Source organism: Musa acuminata, chromosome BXJ3-9 (assembly GCF_036884655.1).
Source record: "Musa acuminata AAA Group cultivar baxijiao chromosome BXJ3-9, Cavendish_Baxijiao_AAA, whole genome shotgun sequence".
Lineage (NCBI taxonomy): Eukaryota > Viridiplantae > Streptophyta > Magnoliopsida > Zingiberales > Musaceae > Musa > Musa acuminata.
In genome coordinates this window covers 9,492,501-9,514,176 of record NC_088357.1, presented here as the reverse complement: position 1 = coordinate 9,514,176, position 21,676 = coordinate 9,492,501, and the positions used below count along the sequence as shown (strand labels likewise).

Sequence of the window (21,676 nt, the reverse complement as noted above, 5' to 3'; positions counted from 1 at the left end):
CTCCAAGTGGATTCATCCTTTATTAATTGATTTTTTTGAAATATATGAGTGGTTTGTTCTCCTCCATCCTCTTTAAAGTTTCTTAAACCATAATAATTCTTCTCCGAGAGCTGATGTCCTTTGCATTTTGTTTCCGTTCTTCGCAACCAAACTACAACTCCAAACTATTTTTTAAGAGCCAGAGATTAATTTTACATGTCTCATGCTTCACATATCTCAAAAGAGTCACTTGAAATCAGAGTCAATTAATCAGTGTCTGCATGTTCTATAACAATCATAAATTACCTCCAATTACCAACCATTGCAGTTCATATCCATCAATGTCAATTTGAAGGCTAACAATATGAAAATAGTACAGTAATGCCATAGATAGCCACCCCAAGTATGATTTTGATTTCAAAAATACAAGAAACCAAACAAAATGGTAAATCCCACCACCTAAATATGATATTTTTTGATGCAGCTTTCAATCTTTGTGATTGCCAATGGAGTACTACAAGAAGGGAGCTTATCCAATGAGCAGTCCTCATGTGAGACACAGATTGAGACTGACACCATGGAGGATGCACACCCTTTATGTCCTGCTGCTGGGAACCCTGAGAGGCCCCACAATCTTCTCCTCCTCCTCCTCCTCTCTCTCTCTCTCTCTCCTTCCCGTATCTTGCCTCTGTCCCTCCTTGAATTGATTCCTCCCCAGTCTCTTCTTCCCTCGTCTACATCGGCAACGAGGAGGAGGAGTGAAGCCAACCATGGGTTGTCCTCCCACTCCCCTTCCCCTTTCTCTTGAATGCACACTCCGACCTTTCCTGTTCTCCTCCTCACCCCACCGGCCCTCACCTTCTTCGACAACCTTCTTCTCCGATACCACCACCCTCTCCCTGCACAAGTCCCGTGCTTTGCCCCTCCTCAAACTCCTCCGCCGCTTCTCCTCCCCTTCGGCGCCCCAACCCGTCACCCCCTCCCCTCTCGACTCGTCCCCGTGGCCCGGAGCCTTCCTCGGCCCCGACGGCCTCCAGGTCCTTCGGGACTTCCGCTTCACGATGGAGCTCGACCACGGCGGCGGCGGGGGGAGCGGTGGCTTCCTGGAGATCCGCCCCATGTTGGCCGAGGAGCTGGACGCCACGGCGCAGCTCCTCGCGGAGTCCTTCGCCGAGTCTATGTTCGTTCCCGCCCGCTACGTCCCCCTCCTCGCCTTCCTCGTGAAGCAGTACGTCGCGGAGCGGCGATGCCTGGAACCGCACGTGACGGTGCTTGTCGGGTTCTACAGGGAGAGGGGCACCGAGGGGGCTGCTCAGCTGGCGTGCACCGCTGAGATCTCGCTCGACGCTCGCGGAGCCAATGCCGCCCCGCCCACGCCGGTCCCTCCCCGGGAATGCCCTTACATCTGCAACATGGCTGTCAGAAAGGCGCTTCGAAGGTCCTAACTCTGTTCTTTTACTTCTTTCCTTCACGGTTCCTTATTATTGAGGAAGAAAAAATTCCACCTTTCCTCGAAACAAATGTTATCAATTTTATGCAAGAATTTTGATCCTGGGGGTTGGAATAGAAGGAACAATTTTCACTTACTTCTTTCGTTCCTGGTTCCTTATTATCGAGGAAGTCCACCTTTCCTCAAAACAAATGTTATCAATTTTCTGCAAGAATTTTGATCCTGGGGTTTGGAATAGAAGGAACAATTTTCTATCATTCATTGTGATTTTGTGGTCGTAATCTCTGTTCACAAGCCATTCTAGGAAGAAATGGCATTAACTTGTGTTCTTGCTCATGGATTGTGTATGAAGTGAGCAAGGCTGCTTTGAGAACCTAGAACAAGAAAGATGATGCAAGTACAAGCTTTGTTTCAAAATTAGTACACACTTATATTTCTTCCATCCTAGGAGATGATTTTACCTAAGTTGAACATGCTCAAGAAGACATGAAACCTTAGTAATTAATGAGTAATGACATGACTAGGAGTATGATTTAGAATTTCAAACTTTGGTACTTGGCTAAAATGCATATAATTGTTTATTATAACCAGACCATTCAAGTCATCTATTTCGAAAACCTCTAAATTGGCCAGTGTTTGTACTTTTAACTCCTAAAGTTTTATTTCTTTAATAAGTAGAGATTTTCTCGCATGGTTTCTAACCATGCATCTGCTATTAGGGCAACTTATGGCTTTGCGTTAGACTGTATTGTAAATTCTCTATGATGTATTTTGACAATGGCTTTAGGTCTGCGCCATAGAAAAAGACCACTGCACTCTATATGTTGTTAAGGATTATATAGTCATCTTGTTTCCTCTTTCTGTCATAATGATGACTCTGTGCAAAGAAAGTTAGCATAGATCATGCTTGATTTTGCTTTTCTGGATTCTTTTTTTAAAAAGATCACCAACTCATGAGCTTTTCTTTTATTTCAAACATTCTCTGGTTAGTATCATCATAGAACATCTTATTTGCAAAGCCTGTTAAATTAGGCATACATCATTGTGTCCACATTCAGTCCAAGCACTCCCTCTCCGATATTTCATTGATGCAGATTAACAATTCATGCTGAACTTTTACAAGCTATGCAAGTTGGAGTTTTCAATATTTCTTTTGGTTTGTTGTTGTTTTATGTGAAGCATCTGGTTCCCTAGTTTTGCAAACAGGAGCTTGCTCTCTTGTTCTGCATTCATTTTTAAATGGTGAATCATCTTCTCTATTTCTAGGCATAAAACTATGTTATAGAATCTTTTATCTTTTCTCAAATCAAGCATTTATCATTACAATTCTCAAGTATTGCCATCTAACAATTACAACCCATATAAATGCTTATTCTTGCACAGTGTATTGAGTATTCGATGAAGGAGGCTTGTGTTTGAGGTTTTCATCCACAAAGCAGTAAGGCATGCATCATATAAATTCCGTAACACAAAAAATCTTTAAAAAAATAGGACACCACATGGCTACCATATGACAATCAAAACTTTGATATTTTTGCCAGATTTTCAACGCAATTTTGATGTAACTTATCATCTACTTTGTCCTGCTTGTGTTTACCGAAACATCTGTAACATAATGGGAAGTCTCCAGCATTCGTCAGTGTCCTCCATTTACATGACAAAATTATGAGAAGCATTTCAAAGCATTTGGGCTTCGTAGAATTCCTGATATCCAAGACAAGGTACTTTTTTATCAAAGAACTCTCAGCTGAAATGGCTGGTAGGCAGTGAGGAAACCAATGGGTCTCTTTACAACCTTTGAAATGTCAGTATGATCATGATACTGGCCTAAATTAAACCTGAAGAAAGAAAATCTGATGGATTATTAATATCTAATGAACATTCCTGAGTTTTCTGGTTGCTTTTCCAAACTTGCCTTCAGAAAAATAAGATTTTATTCCAAAGAAAAACAGTGATGGTAATTTAAGAATTTTGATTAGTTCATGCTGATTATGCCTGGATCCTAGAATCCAGTAACTATGCAAATACTCTTTTTTTTTTTAAAGGAATTAGCAAACAAACCTTTGTGACTAGGATCTAATGCTCTGCATTTTCTCCACTTAGGTGGACCATATACTTGGGAGTCTTCTGAGCTTCTAGTCATACATCAAGTTAGACTTTTATTGCATCTTAAATTCATACCTAAATATTTTTACTAATGTATGCTGGAAAGAATTTTAGGAACTTGGAGATTTTTAAGAGTTCAAAGATCATTAGAGTTCCCCAAAATTAGGATAGAAGACTTGTATAACTGCATACCTACATGACTCTAAGGTAATGTTTCTTGGTACAATCTTTGAGTGAGCAGTACATCTGAATCTTTTTATTTTTATCACCAGAAGAAAGTAAGATGATCAAAGAAGATTTGATCTTAAAAATTATTTTAGTGAAGCTGTGATCAGACGTGAGAGCAAGAAAATGACCAAAGAAGGATGCCTGAGAAATGACTTGTCTAAATTCAGGAAAGAATCCATATAGTCAACTCCAAATAGTCAAGACTTGAACCTTCACACAAGAACCAGCTTCGACATTATTATGGTTAGTCCTTCAGAGATGGATTCATAAGTTGGCTTCATGTAGTGCCTGATCAATGAATGATCAAGACGGACAATAATAAAGATAAAAGTAATTTTAAACATTTGTAGGAAAGGTTGGGGGTTTAGGCTGTGTTCTTGACAGATAAAATATGGAGCCAACCGTAGACAAATTTATTGGTTGCAACTTGAAAGGATATTTAAGTTGCATATATGTTTTCATGATTAAGAATGTCAAAGTTTAAACAAAAAATGGAGGATAGCCTGAGACTTGAAACAAGTAGCTAATGGAGTTGGAACAAAAATTAACTCAGGTGATGGATTAGCAAAGAAATAAACACCTTCATTGCCTATATCCTAACATGATTAGCATATGACTGCAGCTTACATTAAAACTGTTAATATGGGCAGTTTTAGTGGCAAAATCACGAGTAAGAAAAATATTCTTTTAACAGTGGTTTCTCACTGAAGCACAATTGTCAAGCCAACACAATGATTGAATGTAACTAATTGTTTCTCAAATTTGAAAAACCACAAGCTTGAATATAACAAAGAATACTTGGCATATACCTTTTTCATATCAACACGTTGTGCATTGGACAGAATCTTGTAAAGGGCCAATGCTAACAAGGCAGTAAGCACTATGCTTATGGAATTGGTTTTTAGAGTCACTTCAGTAATTTCAGTATCCAATCCATCTTGTTGAATGATCAGTCTCTTATGGTACGATATCAATGCTATCATTTCCTTAGTAGAGCAAGTTGCACTGTATGCAGTGTGACTGAAGCTAAATGTTTCTTCTTAAAGTGTGGTTAGAACAGTTATCTGGAATGACTAACCCAAGTTTTCAAAACCAGTTGGATAAATGTTGATTGTGGGATATTTTCAGTCCAACCAAAGACCCATGCCCAATTGCCAAAATCAGTATCAAATTAAAATTTAAATCCTTGTTCTAACTTTCTATACCAAGCTTCTTTGAAACCCCAAATAGTAGAAAATATGATTTCTCAATTGGTGAATAAAATCATGATGTTGCAAAACACTTGTTTGCAATTATTCTTGGGAACTATGAAGGATTGACTTGCCATGTTCTTTAATCTTGTATCAGGAGAAGAATTGGTTGGCATCTACTGAGGGCATGTGAGGAGCTCATGACTCAAATGAAGACCGAAAGAAATGTATACCTCCACTGCAGGGTGATCGATAAGGTTCCATTTGACATGTACCAGAAAGCTGGTTACAAGGTTGTCAAAACGGATGGCTTCTTGGTTTGGTTGACGCTTCAACGTCGCAAGTACTTGATGTCCAAAGAACTGCCCCATGAAATTGGATGACACTACATCTGATACATCTCAAAGTGATGATCATCAGATCTGATACTCTTACATGTGATACTACTGTATAGGGAAATCTATCTTGAGGTTTTATGTACCAAATAATTATTTTATTGGTGAGCAGCTTAATGCAAAGTATCACGAGGAGTATCATCATTGAATCTGTTCCTGGAATTACCGTATGGTTTTATATATGTACCCGCTTGGCGATAGTAATTGATTATAATGGTTTATAATCTGTGTGGCCATCTGATGTTTTCATGTCCATATATAGGATTTCTTTGTTGTAATCCAGAGAAAATATGTTACAGAATGTGTGCATATTCATTATACTAAAAGCTTATTTCTCACATATATATTTAAATTTAATAATTTTCTAATGATTTAAGTTAATGGGTTCTATGGATCAACTAATTCTAGTGGAGTTACCACTTTCTAATTTATAATTAGGGTCTCTGTTGACATCTGGATTTGTTCGTGCAAGTGTATTCTTATACAAGTGATAAGTCCTAAGTTGGAGGTTATATGTGAGCATTTTATATATTATTTTAATATGTAAAATAGTTTAAAAATTATAATTAAGTGTTTAGTGTTCATTTGATATTATTTATGTTTAGCTTAATAATTTTGTAGGAAAATTTCTAACCAAAGAGTATATATATGTCACTTGTAGGTATGTTTGTAATGGGAAAGAAGCATCAGGTCTCGCTTGGGGTTGTTTCTATCTAGGGCACCTGTTTCGGGGGATCTGCTACTTCGGAAGAAGGGAGGAGGAGAAGGCACATGGAGGGCGGCAACGGCGAGGAGCTTGCGGTTGGCTGCGTCCTCTCCCTGAGAACAACCCTCGGCGACGAGATCGAAGGCCAAATCATCGCCTACGACCGCCCCTCCAACATCCTCGTCATCCATATCCTTCTCGCTCTCGTCAATCCGATGTCTTTCTTGTTTCTATCTGATGTTTCCCTGTTTTCGACTCGTTTCTTTGACCGATCGTCGACACAAGAAGGCAGTTCGAAGGCGGGGCCTCGGAGGAACATTCGGCTTCTGAAGGCCAACTACATCCAGGACTTCACGTACCTGAGGAAGGCGGAGGACCCGATTGACCCCAACAAGTGCTACATCGATCTCGCCGGCCTTCAGGCTAGGGAAGAGGCCTCTTTGAGGTATTCATTCCATCAGTTTCTTATGCAGGTTTTGGGTTTTCCTTTTGCAAATTGGTTCGGAAACTGCCTCTCTAAATATAGAAGTAAGGCTGCTTACTTTGACCCTCTCCAGACCTCACATCTCGTGCACTGAGATGATCCTTTTGCAAATTGCTAGAAAAAGATGGGATTTCGAGAGGGGATTTTTTAATTTGATCATTATTTTGCCGAATTCTGGGGCTCTTTTGTTGGAATAGTTGGCTCATTAGATTTTCTGTGGCAGTTAAAATTAAAATTTGGACGAACAAATTCTTGGGCAAGTTTCCTTTTGATATATTGGGTTAAGGAATGTGCTCTGTCGGCAATAACTAAAACTTATCTATTGTTTCTGATTTAACAGAATCATTCTTTATTATTATTATTATTATTATTATTATTATTATTTTGTGTCATCATGGTTTGTTGAATGTTGTACAGACAAGCAGAGATTGAAGCTGAGAGGATTGGCGTTGGGGTCACCAGCGAGGCTCAAAGCATTTTTGATGCATTGTCTAAGACGTGAGGAACAATTTGCCCTTCTTGATTTCCTAATTTAAATAGTATATTTGTAGTTAGAACAGTGAATAATGTATTCAGCTTTTATATATTCCGATCATAATTCCATCTTAGGGCTTTGGATTGGAGTTTTATAAGAGTTATAATTTATATGATCGATTGCATTTTTGTGCAAGAGACAAATAACATTCTTATAGGCATTAGAATCGTGTTGTCACAAACAAATCTGTATAAAAGGTGTTTGATGTAATGTATGTGTATATATGTGTCTTTTGGTTTTATTCATGCTTTGCATAGTATGTAGAGGGCTTGTAATAGGCTTGATAGTTCCATTTTAGTTGGCTTTTGTGGTCGTTTTAGTCCTGTAAATGTATGTTGTGTGCAATCATCGTGCATAGACAAAACTACCCCAAAAAAAGTCATTTAGGCAATCATTTTGGGGGTTTTCTAGCTTCGTAGAGTGGTGCAGAGTGTCAACTAGCACAACACCCAGGAGCTACCCAGATGACACATGCTTGGATGGGCCTTTGGGGTAGTATCTAGGGTTAGTTCGCTATCTTGTTCTGTAGCAGTATCATATGGGCACTTGTGAGGACTTTTGGCAACGATGGACCATCTTGGACTCTTTGTCGTACGATTTTTCAGAGCTTCAAAGTCTATGTTTGTAATTTGCATTGCTTATCAAGTGTTCGTTGAAATGTCTACTTGTGGGATCCTGGATTAAACGTTTTCTCTAATCCGTCTTTCCTTTTGCAGGTCCTTAAGAGATCATAAGAGGTTTTAGGGAGGTTGACCATTTGCGGACGAACATATAAGGGTGCCACACAACTTAGGCAAAATCAGTTAAGTCCGTGACATATGGTTTAAAAGTGGGACAAGCACACTTAGAAACACTTGACATGCAAACGTGGGGGACCTAGCATGGTTGTATTGAGGGCAACCCGACATAAGCAACCGTTTGAGAGAAATATGGGCGTAGAGCTATAGAGAAAGGAGTCGCTCGGAGGAGCGAGCATCCAAGATTGACATTTAGAGGAATGATGAATCCTTCGTGCGAGAGGCACCACGAGGACAAGCGAGCTGGGAAGAACACGTAGCGCACAAAGGTTGGCATGACTGAGTTCGAGCTGTGGCTCGACGTTGACAACCAAACTTGGTGGTGCTCAAGGCAAGTAGGGCGTTTGGCAAAGGATGAGACCGTGTAAGGTGGGATGGGTTGCTTAACATATGAAAGAGTTGTGCAAAGCTCACGAAGTGCGGGGAATCGTTAATTCGAAGAATTCAGTACTCATGCAAGGGCTTGTATATAGACAATGAACTATTGATAGCCATCCTAAGACGATCGAAACTTAATGCCATGGAGCATGAAAACTTTATCTTCGGCATGGAAATGATATATTTGTAGTAACCCGAAGTGTGCAGTATATTCAAAATGTTGCTAGGCCTTGAGGGGCGCACTGAGAGTTGTATTGGCGAAGAGTCACAACCTAGCAAGTGTACTTGCGGTGGTGAAATAGTGCATAGTTTGTTCAGCAAGGTAGAGTAATCCAAGGGGATGGTGGTCTTTGAAACTTCTAGACGGAAGGATGCGAAGAAAAAAGTTATTCTAACGGGATAGATATCTAGGAGGGATAAGTCCCGGTTCTCCAAAGGGAGAATAATGTGCAATGGACCACACATGTTGAAGGGGGTACTTCAAAATGACAACTCTATAAAGCTCAATGGACCGAGCAAGCAGCGAGGAGTCGTCGCATAATCTCGTACGAGGTAATGCGTTGGTGGATGCACTACGAGATCAAGTGGGGGCGCGAGCCTAGGCAACACCAAACGAAGCCATATTTAGAGCCAATGTGAAGATTGGACTCAAGGGAGGGCTGATCGGTGGAATAGTGGATGCGAGGGTCACCATCAACTCAATGCAAACCGAGGAACGAAACAACTTGGGTGGAACTTGGTGAAGTGCCCAAGCCGCATGAAGGGAGTTAATATAGAACATGGAACATGGAGTAGAGACACGAAATTTCCTTGGACTGAGATCAAGGATATGAACTCTTACAGAAGCGAGAGTGAGATCATGTTGTTTCATAGGTTCCTCGTTCTAATGGAGTAGACTCATCTTGCATGATGCCAAAGTCAAAGGGAGCTTTGAGGTACATGCACCTTTTCTCGATGAAGCAATTGCCGGAGGGACTAAGGTGACTCAAGTTGCAGAGGCGAAGTTAGGGTTAGAAGACCTTGGCACAAGGTAAGAGTACACAAAGGCGGGTACTCTTGAAGAATATGTCGTTGTGCTATCATTCAAGTTATTGCAAAGGAAGCTGTATGCAACATAGATTGTGTTAGGGGCAAGGGTTCATGATCTAGACAATGCTACACCAATTTTAGTGAGGTCGGTGGACTTCGAGAGCTACTGGGCGACGAACTGTCCTAGAGTTCTTTGTTCATATGTGACCCGAGAGCGGGTGGACGAAGGTCGATTGCTAAATAAGCAAACATAACCGCAATTGACGGAAGCCCTACGATGTGCTAGCAAAGGCCACACATAGAGAGATCACAGTCCAAGTTCATCCTACAATGGTCAGAGTGCAATGGAGATGTCATCATAAGGCAATATGGTGTAGTGGATCGTGGTGGCATAGTTCGAGGCAATGCAACACACACATGAGAATTCTCGTGAGGGACTTGACCATACGAAGGTATGATCGGGAGCTACTGGGTGCTCCACTTCGATGAGCAACACAATTGCAAGTAGGGCTATGGATTCAAAGAGTGAATGTCATGGTATAGCAGAAGCGGGTCTTCCGTGTGTGCATCAAATTTTGCATCAAATGAAAGACTTAGGCATCAGCATATAGGGGTTGTGTACCACCAAGAAAAATTTCAAGTGCAAGTACTAGTGAGTCCTATGGGGGGATTTAATCATATAAGTATGATCAGAGCGGTTGGAGAGTTGGATTGCTCAAGAGCTCATATTCGCTTGAGGGAGCTTGACAAGTTAGAGAACAAGACCGAGTGAGCGAACATTGCTACCAAAACTGCAAAGGAAAACAGAATCACGCTAGCCTTGCAACATGATGGCGGAGGTCATGCATGAGAGTTGCAGTTTATCTTTCCATTGACCAAGAGGAACTACTTGGAGAACACAGAGGTGTTGAAGCAGTTGGTTGAAGAGGCAGGGTAGTGATGACAAGTCCAGAGGACTTAGCTACCCAAAATGAAGTGTCGGTTAGGATAGAGGTGGACTTGGAGGAGTGCCACAGTGTCATAAAGGCGGACCTACCGATCGCGAAGAAAGGGACATATGTGAGACGATAGATAGTAGGGCCATGAGCATGACAGCGTCATGGTACCGTAGAGGCCGGACTTCCGTGGAGTTATCGATCTCTTGCTCTTATGGAGGGAGAGCAAATAAAAAGGATCGAGGAGGTGGAGAATGCAAAGGCAAACTCTAGGTACCGAGACGAGGTCGAAGGGCAGAGGTCAAGGAATTTCGTAAGATCGGTGTTGATGGGCTTCTCATTAAGATAGCTTAATGTGAGGGAATTCGAGTCGATGCAGGAGTGCTCAACCATGGAACGGAGTAAGCAATATGTGGTGTTGTATCCTTTCTACTCCGAGGAGTAAGCGGTGGAAATGGAGATGATATAATCTCAAAGACGACTAAAACTTTTTTAGGCTTACTCCAAATCTTAGTGAAATTTTGCTCTAATAAGGCAAAACTTTTTGTATTCCAAAAGTTTGATGCCAATGAGGAGGTGATTGCAATAGCTAACTCAACATAAGGAGTGCAAACACCTTAGGTGCTTCAGAAGTGTGAGCAAAAAGCAAACGAAGGCTAGTAACTAGCTTGATATATAAAGTGCAATCCTCGAGGAGGTAGGCGAAGTAAAGTCACATTTGCTTTCTCAACTCTTACGAGAATGAGTGAAACTGAGTGCTATAGTAACCAGCTTGATGCATGAAGTATAACCCTCGAGGAGGTGAGCGAAGTGAAGTAACATTTGCCTTCTCAACTCTCAGGAGAATGAGTGAAATCGAGAATTCTAGTTCTATTATTTATTGATAAGAGGAGCTATGCACATGTTCAAAGATCCTTCGAAGAAATTTAATGGAAGACAACAATTGTTAAATCCTCACCAATGGTGATCAGTTCTCTCGAGAGTAGATAATCCGCTTCATTTCCCAACAAAATATCAATTGAAAGCGGAAGTGATGCGAACCTACTTGGAAGCGATAACTAAATAAAATAGGAATCAATGGGTAAAGTTTGCGAAGGCAATGCTCATTAAAGCTCCAACAAACATCTACTTAGTTTAAGCGGTGCGAGATGTTTGAAACATTGGCGCACAATAATGAATGTTTTTTCCTTCATCTGAGGGATCCGTAGGAACTAGCAAAGATCAGCACAACTCAACTGACCCTACACCAGAGTCAGAGTCATTGGCGAGTTGAGGCAACATTGGCGGATCAAAATTCGACTACTCAACAACAGCGACGAAGAGTAGTTGGAAGCCAAGAGGTGCATTGCAACTAGATAAGAAGATTGAAGTTTTAACAAAGGCGAGGAGATGCAGCGTCTACAAAGGCTTTGATGAGGACGTCGAAGGAACAAGTGGGGGCGAATGTTACTGACAGATCTATACAAAGGGTGTTCGATGTAATGTTTGTGTATGTTTGTATCTTTCGATTTTGTTCATGCTTTGCACAATATGTAAAGGGCTTATACTAGGCTTGGCAGCCTCATTTTGGTTGGCTTTTATGGCCGTTTTTATCCTATAAATGCAGGTTGTGTGCAGTCGTTGCGTAGAGGCAAAACTACCAAAAAACATGTCATCCAAGCAACAATTTTGATATTTTCTATCTCCACAGAGTGGTGCGAAGTGTCAGCCAGCACAACACCCAGGAGCTACCCAGGTGGCACATAGTTAGATGGGCCTTCGGGGTAGTGTCTAGAGTTGGTTCGCTGTCTTGTTCCACAGTAGTGTGGGCACTTGTAGGGACTTTTGACTATGATGGCCACAACTCACCTTGGACCGTTTGTCGCGTTATTGTTCAAAGCTTGTGAAGTCTATGTTTGTAAATTGCATTGTCTATCAAGTGTTTATTGAAACGTATGTTCGTGGGATCCCAAGTTAAGCGTTTCCTCTAACCCGTCTTCTCTTTTGCAAATCCTTAAGGGACCATAAGAGGTTTCGAGGAGATTGACCTTTTGCGGACGGACACACAAGGGTGCCGCACGATTTAGGCAAAACCAACTAAGTCTATGATAGTGTGTTGCAATTTAAGCTAATTCTTTCTAAGTGGTTCATTTAGATGTTGGACATGTACCAATTGGTGCATTTGTTAAACATTGTAGGCAAATTAAGAAACGGTATTTTGATCAGGGTACTTGGTTTTGGTATATAATTTTCTGAACAAAGTTTGATGGTGAAGGAATGAATCAAGGAGTAGAAGGTAATTATACAGGGATCCAAAATTCTTTTGGTTCAATTGGTGATTGATATAGTTAGTAATTCTCAGATCTTTTTGGAATTCAAGCCTTGTCAATTGAGTGAATGCCCTGCTTTACCATATTGGACATAGAGTAGGTCAGCCTGAGGCAACAATGAATAACATAAATTTTGTTTGTGGTGAAGGTACTATTAAACTCTGTTGTCCTTGAGACATGCTTTCTTATCTTGATATGTCCTTGTTGCAACTCTTGCCAATTTGGTATATGCTACTAAAAATGTTTGATCTGTTCTTTTGTGAGAACTAGATGGACAATAATTTAAGAATGTGAGTTGATCAGACTTGATTACTGAATCTAGCCAAAACACACTAGATATATATTTTTTGGCAGCCTATACATAGCAAAAGTTTGTCAAGCAATTAAAATCTGTAAAATAAAATAAAGAACTTCTGTACATTTCGAAAGTGAAATTACCATTGTCTGATGGAATTGTGGCATTATCCTTTTTCACATACTCATTCAACTTTCTTTGTTTTTCATTTTTTGACGGCTGCTTTTGGTGTCTCATCTTTTATATTTGCAATTTTTTTGTTGGTAGAGGACTGATCTTGAACAGACTATTGACCGATTTTGCTATATTGATTTCCAAGGGCACGTTTCTAAGTGAATAATCCAATAAAATCATATTTGGTGAATTTTTATTACAAGAGAATATATCCATGTCTATGTATTTCTCAAATATGTTGCATCTCCTTGAAACTTGACCCTAGCATGAGATGTTTAACATCTAGATTGGGGCGATGAGAGTGACATTAGCTTATGGACATCTCGTCCATGCCATCAAAGCATAAGTTTTCTCTCTTTTACAGAATTACATGCTTACACAGTCTGTTAATATGTCTTTTGTATATCTAATTTCTGTCTCCTATAATAGGATTAACACCTCCTATTGAATGTCATTTTTCTTTGAGTAGACTTCTTCAAAAGATGGTAGAGGGAAGGGAGGGGAGAGAGATATTATCAATATAACTCAAGTTATGGTGCTTTTGGGCTTACAAGACTAGTTATATCCCCTCATCCTCTCTCAACAATCTCTCAAAGAAATATGGGACGAAATCGGGATTATGTGCTGATACACTTGTAGGAATTATTGGAAGAAAATTTGATCTCATTATCCCACAAACTCCCTAAAAGATAATACTCAAATTCTTAAAAGACAAGTCTAAATAAGTAAAGTCGAACCTACACTCAAAGTCTATCCATTTAAGGTTTTTGCATTCTAATCAGACCTTTTCTTTATTGAGATCCTCCTAAATGGCCAATAAAGCTAATTATGAAAATATATCGTTGTGGCTATATTGATTCTTATTTCATCACATTAAAAGGCGCTTTCAGTCTTTTGCTTTATTCCCTTTGTCTTCTCCTTGAATGGTTGAGTCCTTGTTAAGTTAGAGTGAGAATAGAGCTCTCTACATAAGAAGATGCTAAGCTGGACTACTGCCTTCTAAGTTCTAGTCCAGCTAGAAGTTGACCTTGTTGTCATATCAAGCAGTGTCCAATCTGGTCAAACCTGGAGGGTAGCTGGACAAGGTGCTGAGAAGGTATCTTTGGGTTGACAATTGCTCCCTTTGGGCCTAAGTAGGACTAATGAGAGGTCTTTTGGTCCCCTTGCTGGTGTTGAGGGCGAGTGGAAAGGCTGTGAATCCACTGAAATTAAAGTGATATCCTACTATATGCAAGTATAACCACACACAAAAAGGTTTTACTATCATAATCGGCATATGGAGACACCACATCAATATTTACACTTAATTAGGGCATTATGTCGTTTTCTTTAACTTCATTCATCAGTTGGTTTTTATTCATGAAATATATACTCATAGACAAACAAACATGTCACAGAAAGTAAATTCTACCTGTACAAACTTCTTCCTAGAATTTTGATATAAAACCCTTGTGTAATCTCATATTTGATCTAGATTTCTTTGGCCAATCAGTATATACTTGTTCTTACTGGTGTAGAAGAATCATGTGATGGTCATTTTTGTCTCTCCATACTATGATAATAATGTAACTACTTTGAGCTGCATGATGTTTCTAGATGATTGTTAGCTGATGTTATGGCCATAGATTGATTTACATATAAAGATTGTCATTGATTTACATATAAGTTGATTTTGGATACATGTATGGAAGCATATTATACATGATTGCTCTATGGCTCACTTTATGTATTGCTTTGTACTTTTTCAAAAATCTTTATTATACATTGTTAGGCTTCCTGTCCACTGGGACAAGACTGTCATTGTGGTCATGAATGAAGTCCGTGTCAGCAGCCCATACCACCCAGAAAATGTTATCGGAGGAACCCCAGCTGCCAATGATCGGGTGAAGAAAGTGGTAAAGATTTTTGACTTGACATTGTGAAATGCTCTAGTTTATGAAATATATCATGACTTAATGGTTTTTTTTTCTCTTTGTTTATGTACACCGTGCAGCTTGATTTTGAAAGGAAGAGGCTGCAAGCTCGTGGACCTGGCTAGTATGGTTCGTCTTTTGTTTTCGAGGACGGGTGTAGGATTGACTTCTGAAAGCCTTGGGTTAGAATATCATAACAACCTTGTTTCTTGGTTCTATATCAAGTTCATCTTGTCTTTGTGAAATTATTGGCATTTACAGCTTATTTTATCATTAAAAAAATGAGTTGTAATAGCTGGATTTTTGAACTTCATCTAGAGAGGGTGTGTCTCCTAGAATGCTTATGCTTGGTACTGAGCAATTATACCTTTGTCTGGATCATCTTCTTCCACCTTCCTGACTGGGCACCTAAGGAAGGTCTTTAAAATAGTTTCAATCCATCTTATCATCATTTGCAATTATTATCTCAAGAATTATCTTATCGAACTTGCAAATGAGGCATGGATCATTTTCTACTGAAATCCCCTTTCCGCTTTAGATGTATGTTAAACTGTGTATGTTAAGTCTTCTTTGCAAGAAGGGATGACCTTGTTATGGATGTCTACTTTGTCTGAGAGCCTAGTCCTTCTTACAGGGGACCAATGCATTCACGGCACATTTGTTGTTGCTGAAGCTTCATAGGTGACTAAGCACCATGAGAATGTTAGCACACTAAAAAAAAGGGCCTTTAGTTTCTTGGGATACAAAATGTCCTCGAGAGTAATACTCTTCCGGAATGCTATCTGCATATTTATATCATCCACCTTCAAAATCGCTGTGCATATCAAAAGCAATCAAACTGCACTTGCTTCCTGGGAACCCTCTGAAACATATTTTTGTTCCCTTCATCTTTTCTCATCAATCTTTTGACAAGTTTTCTTAGAGACGGTTCCTAGTCATTGGTTTCATTACACCTCGAACAAGCAAACAAAACCCTCCCTGCACCCTCTCATCAATAATCTGAGCCAGCATTTAAGCTCCTCTGCCCATGTTCGAGAACCCGGACGGGTGCAAAGTCATCGGAGTACTAGCAAACAGGATCTCTGATACACCCCATCGATTGCATCTCTGCCAAAGAGAATTGTTGACATTTCAGCATGATGTTTGTGAACAAAAACAAGAGCTGATTTGATAACATCACAGTGACAGCAGATGCTTTTCTTCCTCTTCGAACGAAACAACTTCCTTGCAATTTGCTGACACAAGATTCTCTGCTACAGAACGATCGAAAGAGACACACTCCATCAAGAATCCAACCTAGCATCCAAATCTCATGACTCGGGTTGGCCCCAACCATCTGTTTTGATTGGTTTGTTGCATGGAACGTAAGATTTCATTTCCTATGCTGTCAGATTACTCTTTGGTTACTTATATGTCACGTCTGTCCAATTACTGCACCCAACCCATTTGCTGTTCCACATGTTCAATGGTGCAAATATAGGTGCACATAAATAGTTGGTTGGAGGTAAGGTTTGGAAATAGCTTTGGGAACACAATAAGTCCAAAGTCTCAAAAAGGATAAACCCTCCTCTCTTTACGAGATTTGAATAAACAACACCCCAAGCTTTCTTTTGGCTGCTTAAGTTTAGCAATGTCACATGGATTTCACCCCATAGTTATCCCAATCAGATCAGACAAGCAGCGTTTAGCTCTCACCCACCAAATCAATACCGAGCAACCGTAAGTTGCATAACCCATTTATCGAAAGAAAACAAATATACATAATTAGGTAAAAGTTTGTCGCGGAAAAATATTAACTTGCATGAGGAGAATTTGGATCGGCCAAATGTGGCATTAATATGAAGTCAAATCTCGCGATTCATTTTTTTTTATAGTCAATACCTCTTTGATATAGTAAGATCGACATTTTTATTTATCTTTTCTTTTTTATGATGGAGATGAATATTTTTTTTCTTTCAAAATTATATTAAATTTAGTGCTAAAAATAATAATTAATCATAATTATGTTTACCATTCTGCAACATCACCAGCCGAATCTGTACGCCGTACCGCTGGCATCATTTATTAGGCCACCGGAACGCATCAGCGTATCAATTTCTGATGCAGTTTGATGAGGCGATACGGCTTGGGGATGGCATTAATACGTGTAGTCCTTGTCACACGAACGATACCATGAAATCGAAAGCAAGCCTAACACTTGCATGTGCTTAATGATGGACTCCTCGCACCGACGCGAAGCCGACGTGACGAGGAAATAAGAACCGTGTGACCTTTTCCTTGTAATTATGCCAACTTACACCTCCATTTTGTGTACGTAATTACAAGCAAAGGAGACGTTCATGATTTCAGTTTCGGGTCTTAGACCATTTTTTTTCTTTTCCTAATAATTTAAGCTTCTAAGATTAGGGATGACAACAGAGCTGAGCCATTCGAGCAACTTAAGCATAGAAGATCCATGCCGTAATCTGTAGTGGACTGGCAAAAGGCACTGTGAACAGCGCATGATCTAAGGTGATGGGCATAATACACACTGCAGTTAGGTAGGGTGACAGGGAAGAGAAAAAAGAAAAAGCTGCTTCTCCTCAATTCATTGTCAGCAAAGAGAGGGACTCATCAGGCATATCAACCCATTCTGATAGCCTTTGGAGTCTTCTTCTCCTCTCCCTCTCTCTCTCTGCACTCTCTCTACAACTTTTACCACTAAATTGTCTTTTTATTCCTTGTAACTGATGACTGTCAGCAGACTTCCTTCTCAAAAGAAAGAAAAAAAATTGCATCGAAGATTAAGATCTGATGCAGTCATCTCCAGTGGCGCCAAAACAATGATCAGCCAATCCATGGCTCCATGTCACATTTCTTAATCTTGTGGTTCTTCATTCCTTACTTTTATCAATCTTTTGAATCTTTTATATGATTGGGAAACTCACACCTTCCCAGTGTGTCCTCTTCTAAGTCTTTAAGACATAAGATTTCTTGAAACCTATTTTTTTTTTGCTTGCTGTCACTCGAGTTCTGTGGACTGACATCTTCCTGTAAGTTCATGTGTGGCACATTTTAGCAGTTCAAATATTTTTTTACCATGTAGCTGAGAGTATGTTCTTAATCCTATAAGCTTAACCTATTAGGATTTTATCATATGTAGGATCGAGTAAGATTGACAGTGTATAAATAAAGAGAGACAAGATTAGAACTCACAGCATACTTTGATAAATATTTTGAATTGAGTTATGACAGATCTTAAAAGCTTATATGGTTAGGAAATGACTCTATTTATATGAGAACTTTAACAGTAATCATGAAGATTTTCACAGCAAAAAAGTGCTGATGTTCTAAGCTGTTTCCGAATGCAAAAATTCACCCATCACTATGCTGTCACAGGTGTGCATGAAATCATGGCATTGCAGTGGTGGTGCATTTCTACCTGGTAGAGGAGAGGGGGACAAAGAAAGGAAGCCTTTAAGTTGAACTGAAACAGTTAAAGAGCTTGCAACCTTTCCTCTCTCTTACATTTAACATTAAATATCCACCCTGCAAAGGACGGCCTTTCCTCTCTGTCTAGAGTGGCATGCTTTCCTTCCTTCCTGCCCAAGCCAGCTTGATATGTATCAGGAACAAGAAAACTCACATTTACTGTTGAATCAAGAAAAATTGGTTGCAAGAATCAAAAGGTCAGAGAGAGAAAAAGATTTGCACAAGATTCCAGACGTCACAGTAGCGAGAGAGAGAGAGAGAGAGAGAGAGAGGGGGGGAAAGATTTTAAATTTATACATGGGAAATGCTTTGGTGGAGAGAGAGAGAGAGACAGTGTCTGCAGGGACAGTTTGGTGTGTATGGGATGGCTGCTTTATTAGACCTCTGTGGAGGCTCCCATTTACTCATTTTGCTCTTCTTGTGGCTTGGTGGGTGGGGAGAGTTGCACACTACTGTTGGGGAAGGCTACTACTCTACTGGGTCTTAGCCACTGTCTTCCTGGTTTCCTGATCTTGATTGCAGTTCGGACTTTGATGCTGTAGACCTTGATATCTTAAAAGTCTTTAGGTGGGCTTCTTGATCCTTCTTAGTAGGGAGTGGAGTCGGAGGAGTGTGAGTTACAGCTGATTGAGGCTTCTCGGGTGCTGGCTTGGATCTTTTTCTAGGAGTGGGTTCTTGAGGAGGAAGAGAGTAGATGGCAGGAGGTGGAGGAGCGGCGCCTGCGCCGAAGCCGGACGAGTTGCAGCCGCACCCGGTGAAGGATCAGTTGCCCAATGTTTCCTACTGTATCACCAGCCCTCCTCCCTGGCGTGAGTTCTTCCCCAACTTTTTGGCTCTAAAGGATCTTGTTCAGTTATTTTGGATTCTTGTACCTTCCACTATTTCCCCTCCTTTTTGGTTGGGAAACTTGTTCTTCGTTCAAAGTATGCGTTGTTGTCTTAACATGTTCGACTTGCTTTTGGTTTGTCAGAGGAAATGTTGTCACTGTTTGAAGCCCTTTGGTTATTCTAGTTTCCATGACACTGCGACTCTTTTGTTGATCTGTGATTATGTGCTGACTCTTCCTCTAGTTTACTTGTTCTTGATACATACTCACAATTACCTTGTCTTGCTCACATTCTCCAGTCTATGATCTGATAAGCTGTCCATGAATCTGTCAAGCATGTTTCTTTCGCAGAAATTGCACTTATTCTGTTCTTCATTCTGTAAATTGGTTTTCCATTTCAATTGTCGGACAGTTTTTGGTCTCGTAACCATATACTAAAAGGGATTTATTTGCCGGTCTTTGCATTGCAGCTGAAGCCATACTCCTTGGTTTCCAACATTTTCTGGTTATGCTAGGCACGACTGTTATCATTCCCACTGCACTTGTTCCTCAAATGGGTGGAGGAAATGTAAGAGTGAATCATTTTGTAGAGAGATTTCATTGGCTTTCTATTATTACGAATTGTCTTCTGTTGATTGTTGTCGTTCATTTCTTATTTTTGTACTACTTTTTCGAACTTGTCCTCCATAACATCAGGATGAGAAAGCCAGGGTAGTCCAGACATTGCTCTTTGTGGCTGGCATCAACACTCTTTTCCAGACTTTGTTTGGCACACGCTTGCCGGCAGTGATAGGCGGTTCTTATACGTTTGTTGTGCCAACCATCTCTATCATCTTGGCTGGTCGTTACAGTGATATTGTGGATCCTCATGAGGTTACTAGAAGACCAAACTTTGTGTTTTGTTATGCTCATTCTTCGAAATCATTCGTTGTATTTTTTTCATCATGCAGAAATTTTTGCGTATAATGCGTGGAACCCAGGGTGCCCTAATTGTTGCTTCAACCCTTCAGATTATTATCGGTTTCAGTGGTCTTTGGCGAAATGTAACTAGGCGAGTGTTAACTTATTTCAATTTTGTTATCATCAATGTCTGTGATCTTGTGCTATTAATGTTCTCTTGCCTTCTTTGATTTGACCGTCCAGATTCTTAAGTCCACTGGCGGCGGTTCCTCTGGTTGCACTTGCTGGATTTGGGCTTTATGAGCTTGGTTTTCCTGGGGTAACAATTTTTCATGAACTTATTCAAATTCTGCTCTCAGATTGAGCTTGTCATGCTATTGTTCTTTAGGCGACCTTTTGTTCTTCAAGCTCTTCTTAGTATTTGCTCTCACTCAATAATATTTGGATTGCAGGTTGCCAAATGCATTGAAATTGGGCTTCCACAGATAATTCTTTTGGTCATTTTCTCACAGGTATTTTTCTCACATGGGACCATAGAATTTACTGTTGACCTTTTTGATGCTATTGCATTTTTTGTACATTATTGTTTTCTTGACCTATTTGTCATAAGAATCATGATGAATGACATTATGTATTCCCAACAGTACATCCCTCATGCCCTACGTTCAGAGAAGCCTGTGTTTGATCGATTTGCTGTCATATTTTCGGTTACAATTGTGTGGCTTTATGCATACTTTCTTACGGTGGGAGGAGCATACAAACATTCCCCACCAAAGACACAATTACATTGCCGTACAGATCGGTCAGGGCTTGTTGGTGGCTCTCCCTGGTGAGCTTAATTTCTGTTTCATTCTTATGCTAACCATATTTGCATTTTTTTGATATCGTCATCCTGATAATGAATAGGATACGAGTTCCATATCCTTTTCAATGGGGTGCACCAACGTTTGATGCTGGTGAAGCTTTTGCAATGATGGCTGCTTCATTTGTTTCTCTTGTTGAGGTCGGATCTCATATTTCCTTTTCCTGAACTAAGATGCTGGTTTCGGCTACAAATGTCTAGCCATAGTGATCGGACGAACATAAATTTTCTTGATCAAATTCCATCCTTATATGGTTTCTCAACTCAGTTCTTTCTGATAAATGTCTGTGCAGTCTACTGGTACTTTCATTGCGGTAACAAGATATGCTAGTGCAACACCATTGCCTCCATCAGTTCTTAGTCGTGGGATTGGTTGGCAGGTATGAGATTCAGCTGCTATGTTACCTGAATTCATGCGACCCTAGACCTAGCACTTGGTTATTGATGTAATGATCAAGTTTTTGACTTCAGGGAATTGGTATCTTGTTGGATGGACTATTTGGAACTGTTAATGGGTCATCAGTATCAGTGTATGTCAAAAGTTTCGCATTTTAATATCAACTGGCTTATTGTCACATGCTGAATCCTTCTTATGTTGTATAAGAGGCTGATTTTTCATTCTTCTGCAGTGAAAATGCTGGTTTACTAGCTTTGACACGTGTTGGCAGCCGAAGGGTTGTGCAAATATCTGCAGGATTCATGATTTTCTTTTCT

At 40.1% G+C, this 21,676-nt stretch overlaps 3 protein-coding genes across 5 annotated transcripts in view; all 3 read left to right on the top strand.

Annotated features, from left to right (window-relative positions):
* The first annotated feature begins 544 nt into the window (after nt 1–544).
* Nucleotides 545–5,572, top strand: LOC135650175 (GCN5-related N-acetyltransferase 5, chloroplastic-like). The gene is made up of 2 exons (XM_065169368.1): nt 545–1,417; nt 5,111–5,572. The coding sequence occupies exons 1-2, from the start codon at nt 750–752 to the stop codon at nt 5,334–5,336; spliced, it is 894 nt and encodes a 297-aa protein (XP_065025440.1). The 5' UTR covers nt 545–749; the 3' UTR covers nt 5,337–5,572.
* Nucleotides 5,573–6,015: 443 nt separating this feature from the next.
* LOC135650176 (uncharacterized) lies at nt 6,016–15,284 on the top strand. Of its 2 annotated transcripts, XM_065169370.1 has the most exons (5): nt 6,016–6,244; nt 6,338–6,499; nt 6,956–7,036; nt 14,762–14,885; nt 14,984–15,284. In XM_065169370.1, exons 1-5 carry the CDS (start codon nt 6,120–6,122, stop codon nt 15,026–15,028), a joined length of 537 nt encoding a protein of 178 aa, XP_065025442.1. In that variant the 5' UTR covers nt 6,016–6,119; the 3' UTR covers nt 15,029–15,284. The 2 variants fall into 2 exon arrangements, with proteins under 2 accessions (XP_065025442.1, XP_065025441.1); XM_065169369.1 differs by having other exon boundaries at nt 6,016–6,499.
* Nucleotides 15,285–18,363: 3,079 nt separating this feature from the next.
* Nucleotides 18,364–21,676, top strand: part of LOC103997931 (nucleobase-ascorbate transporter 6-like) — a 4,784-nt gene continuing 1,471 nt past the window's right edge. Inside the window, exons 1-12 of one of the 2 annotated variants that reach the window (XM_065166984.1) lie at nt 18,809–18,941; nt 19,040–19,183; nt 19,671–19,768; nt 19,897–20,073; nt 20,151–20,251; nt 20,344–20,419; nt 20,553–20,612; nt 20,745–20,929; nt 21,007–21,103; nt 21,256–21,342; nt 21,434–21,492; nt 21,592–21,676. The exon at nt 21,592–21,676 is cut by the window's right edge and continues 7 nt beyond it. In XM_065166984.1, coding sequence (XP_065023056.1) covers nt 19,069–19,183; nt 19,671–19,768; nt 19,897–20,073; nt 20,151–20,251; nt 20,344–20,419; nt 20,553–20,612; nt 20,745–20,929; nt 21,007–21,103; nt 21,256–21,342; nt 21,434–21,492; nt 21,592–21,676 — 1,140 coding nt within the window. In that variant the 5' untranslated portion in view covers nt 18,809–18,941; nt 19,040–19,068. Of the gene's footprint in view, nt 19,184–19,670; nt 19,769–19,896; nt 20,074–20,150; nt 20,252–20,343; nt 20,420–20,552; nt 20,613–20,744; nt 20,930–21,006; nt 21,104–21,255; nt 21,343–21,433; nt 21,493–21,591 lie in introns of both variants that reach the window. The other variant, XM_009419275.3, reaches the window with a different exon arrangement.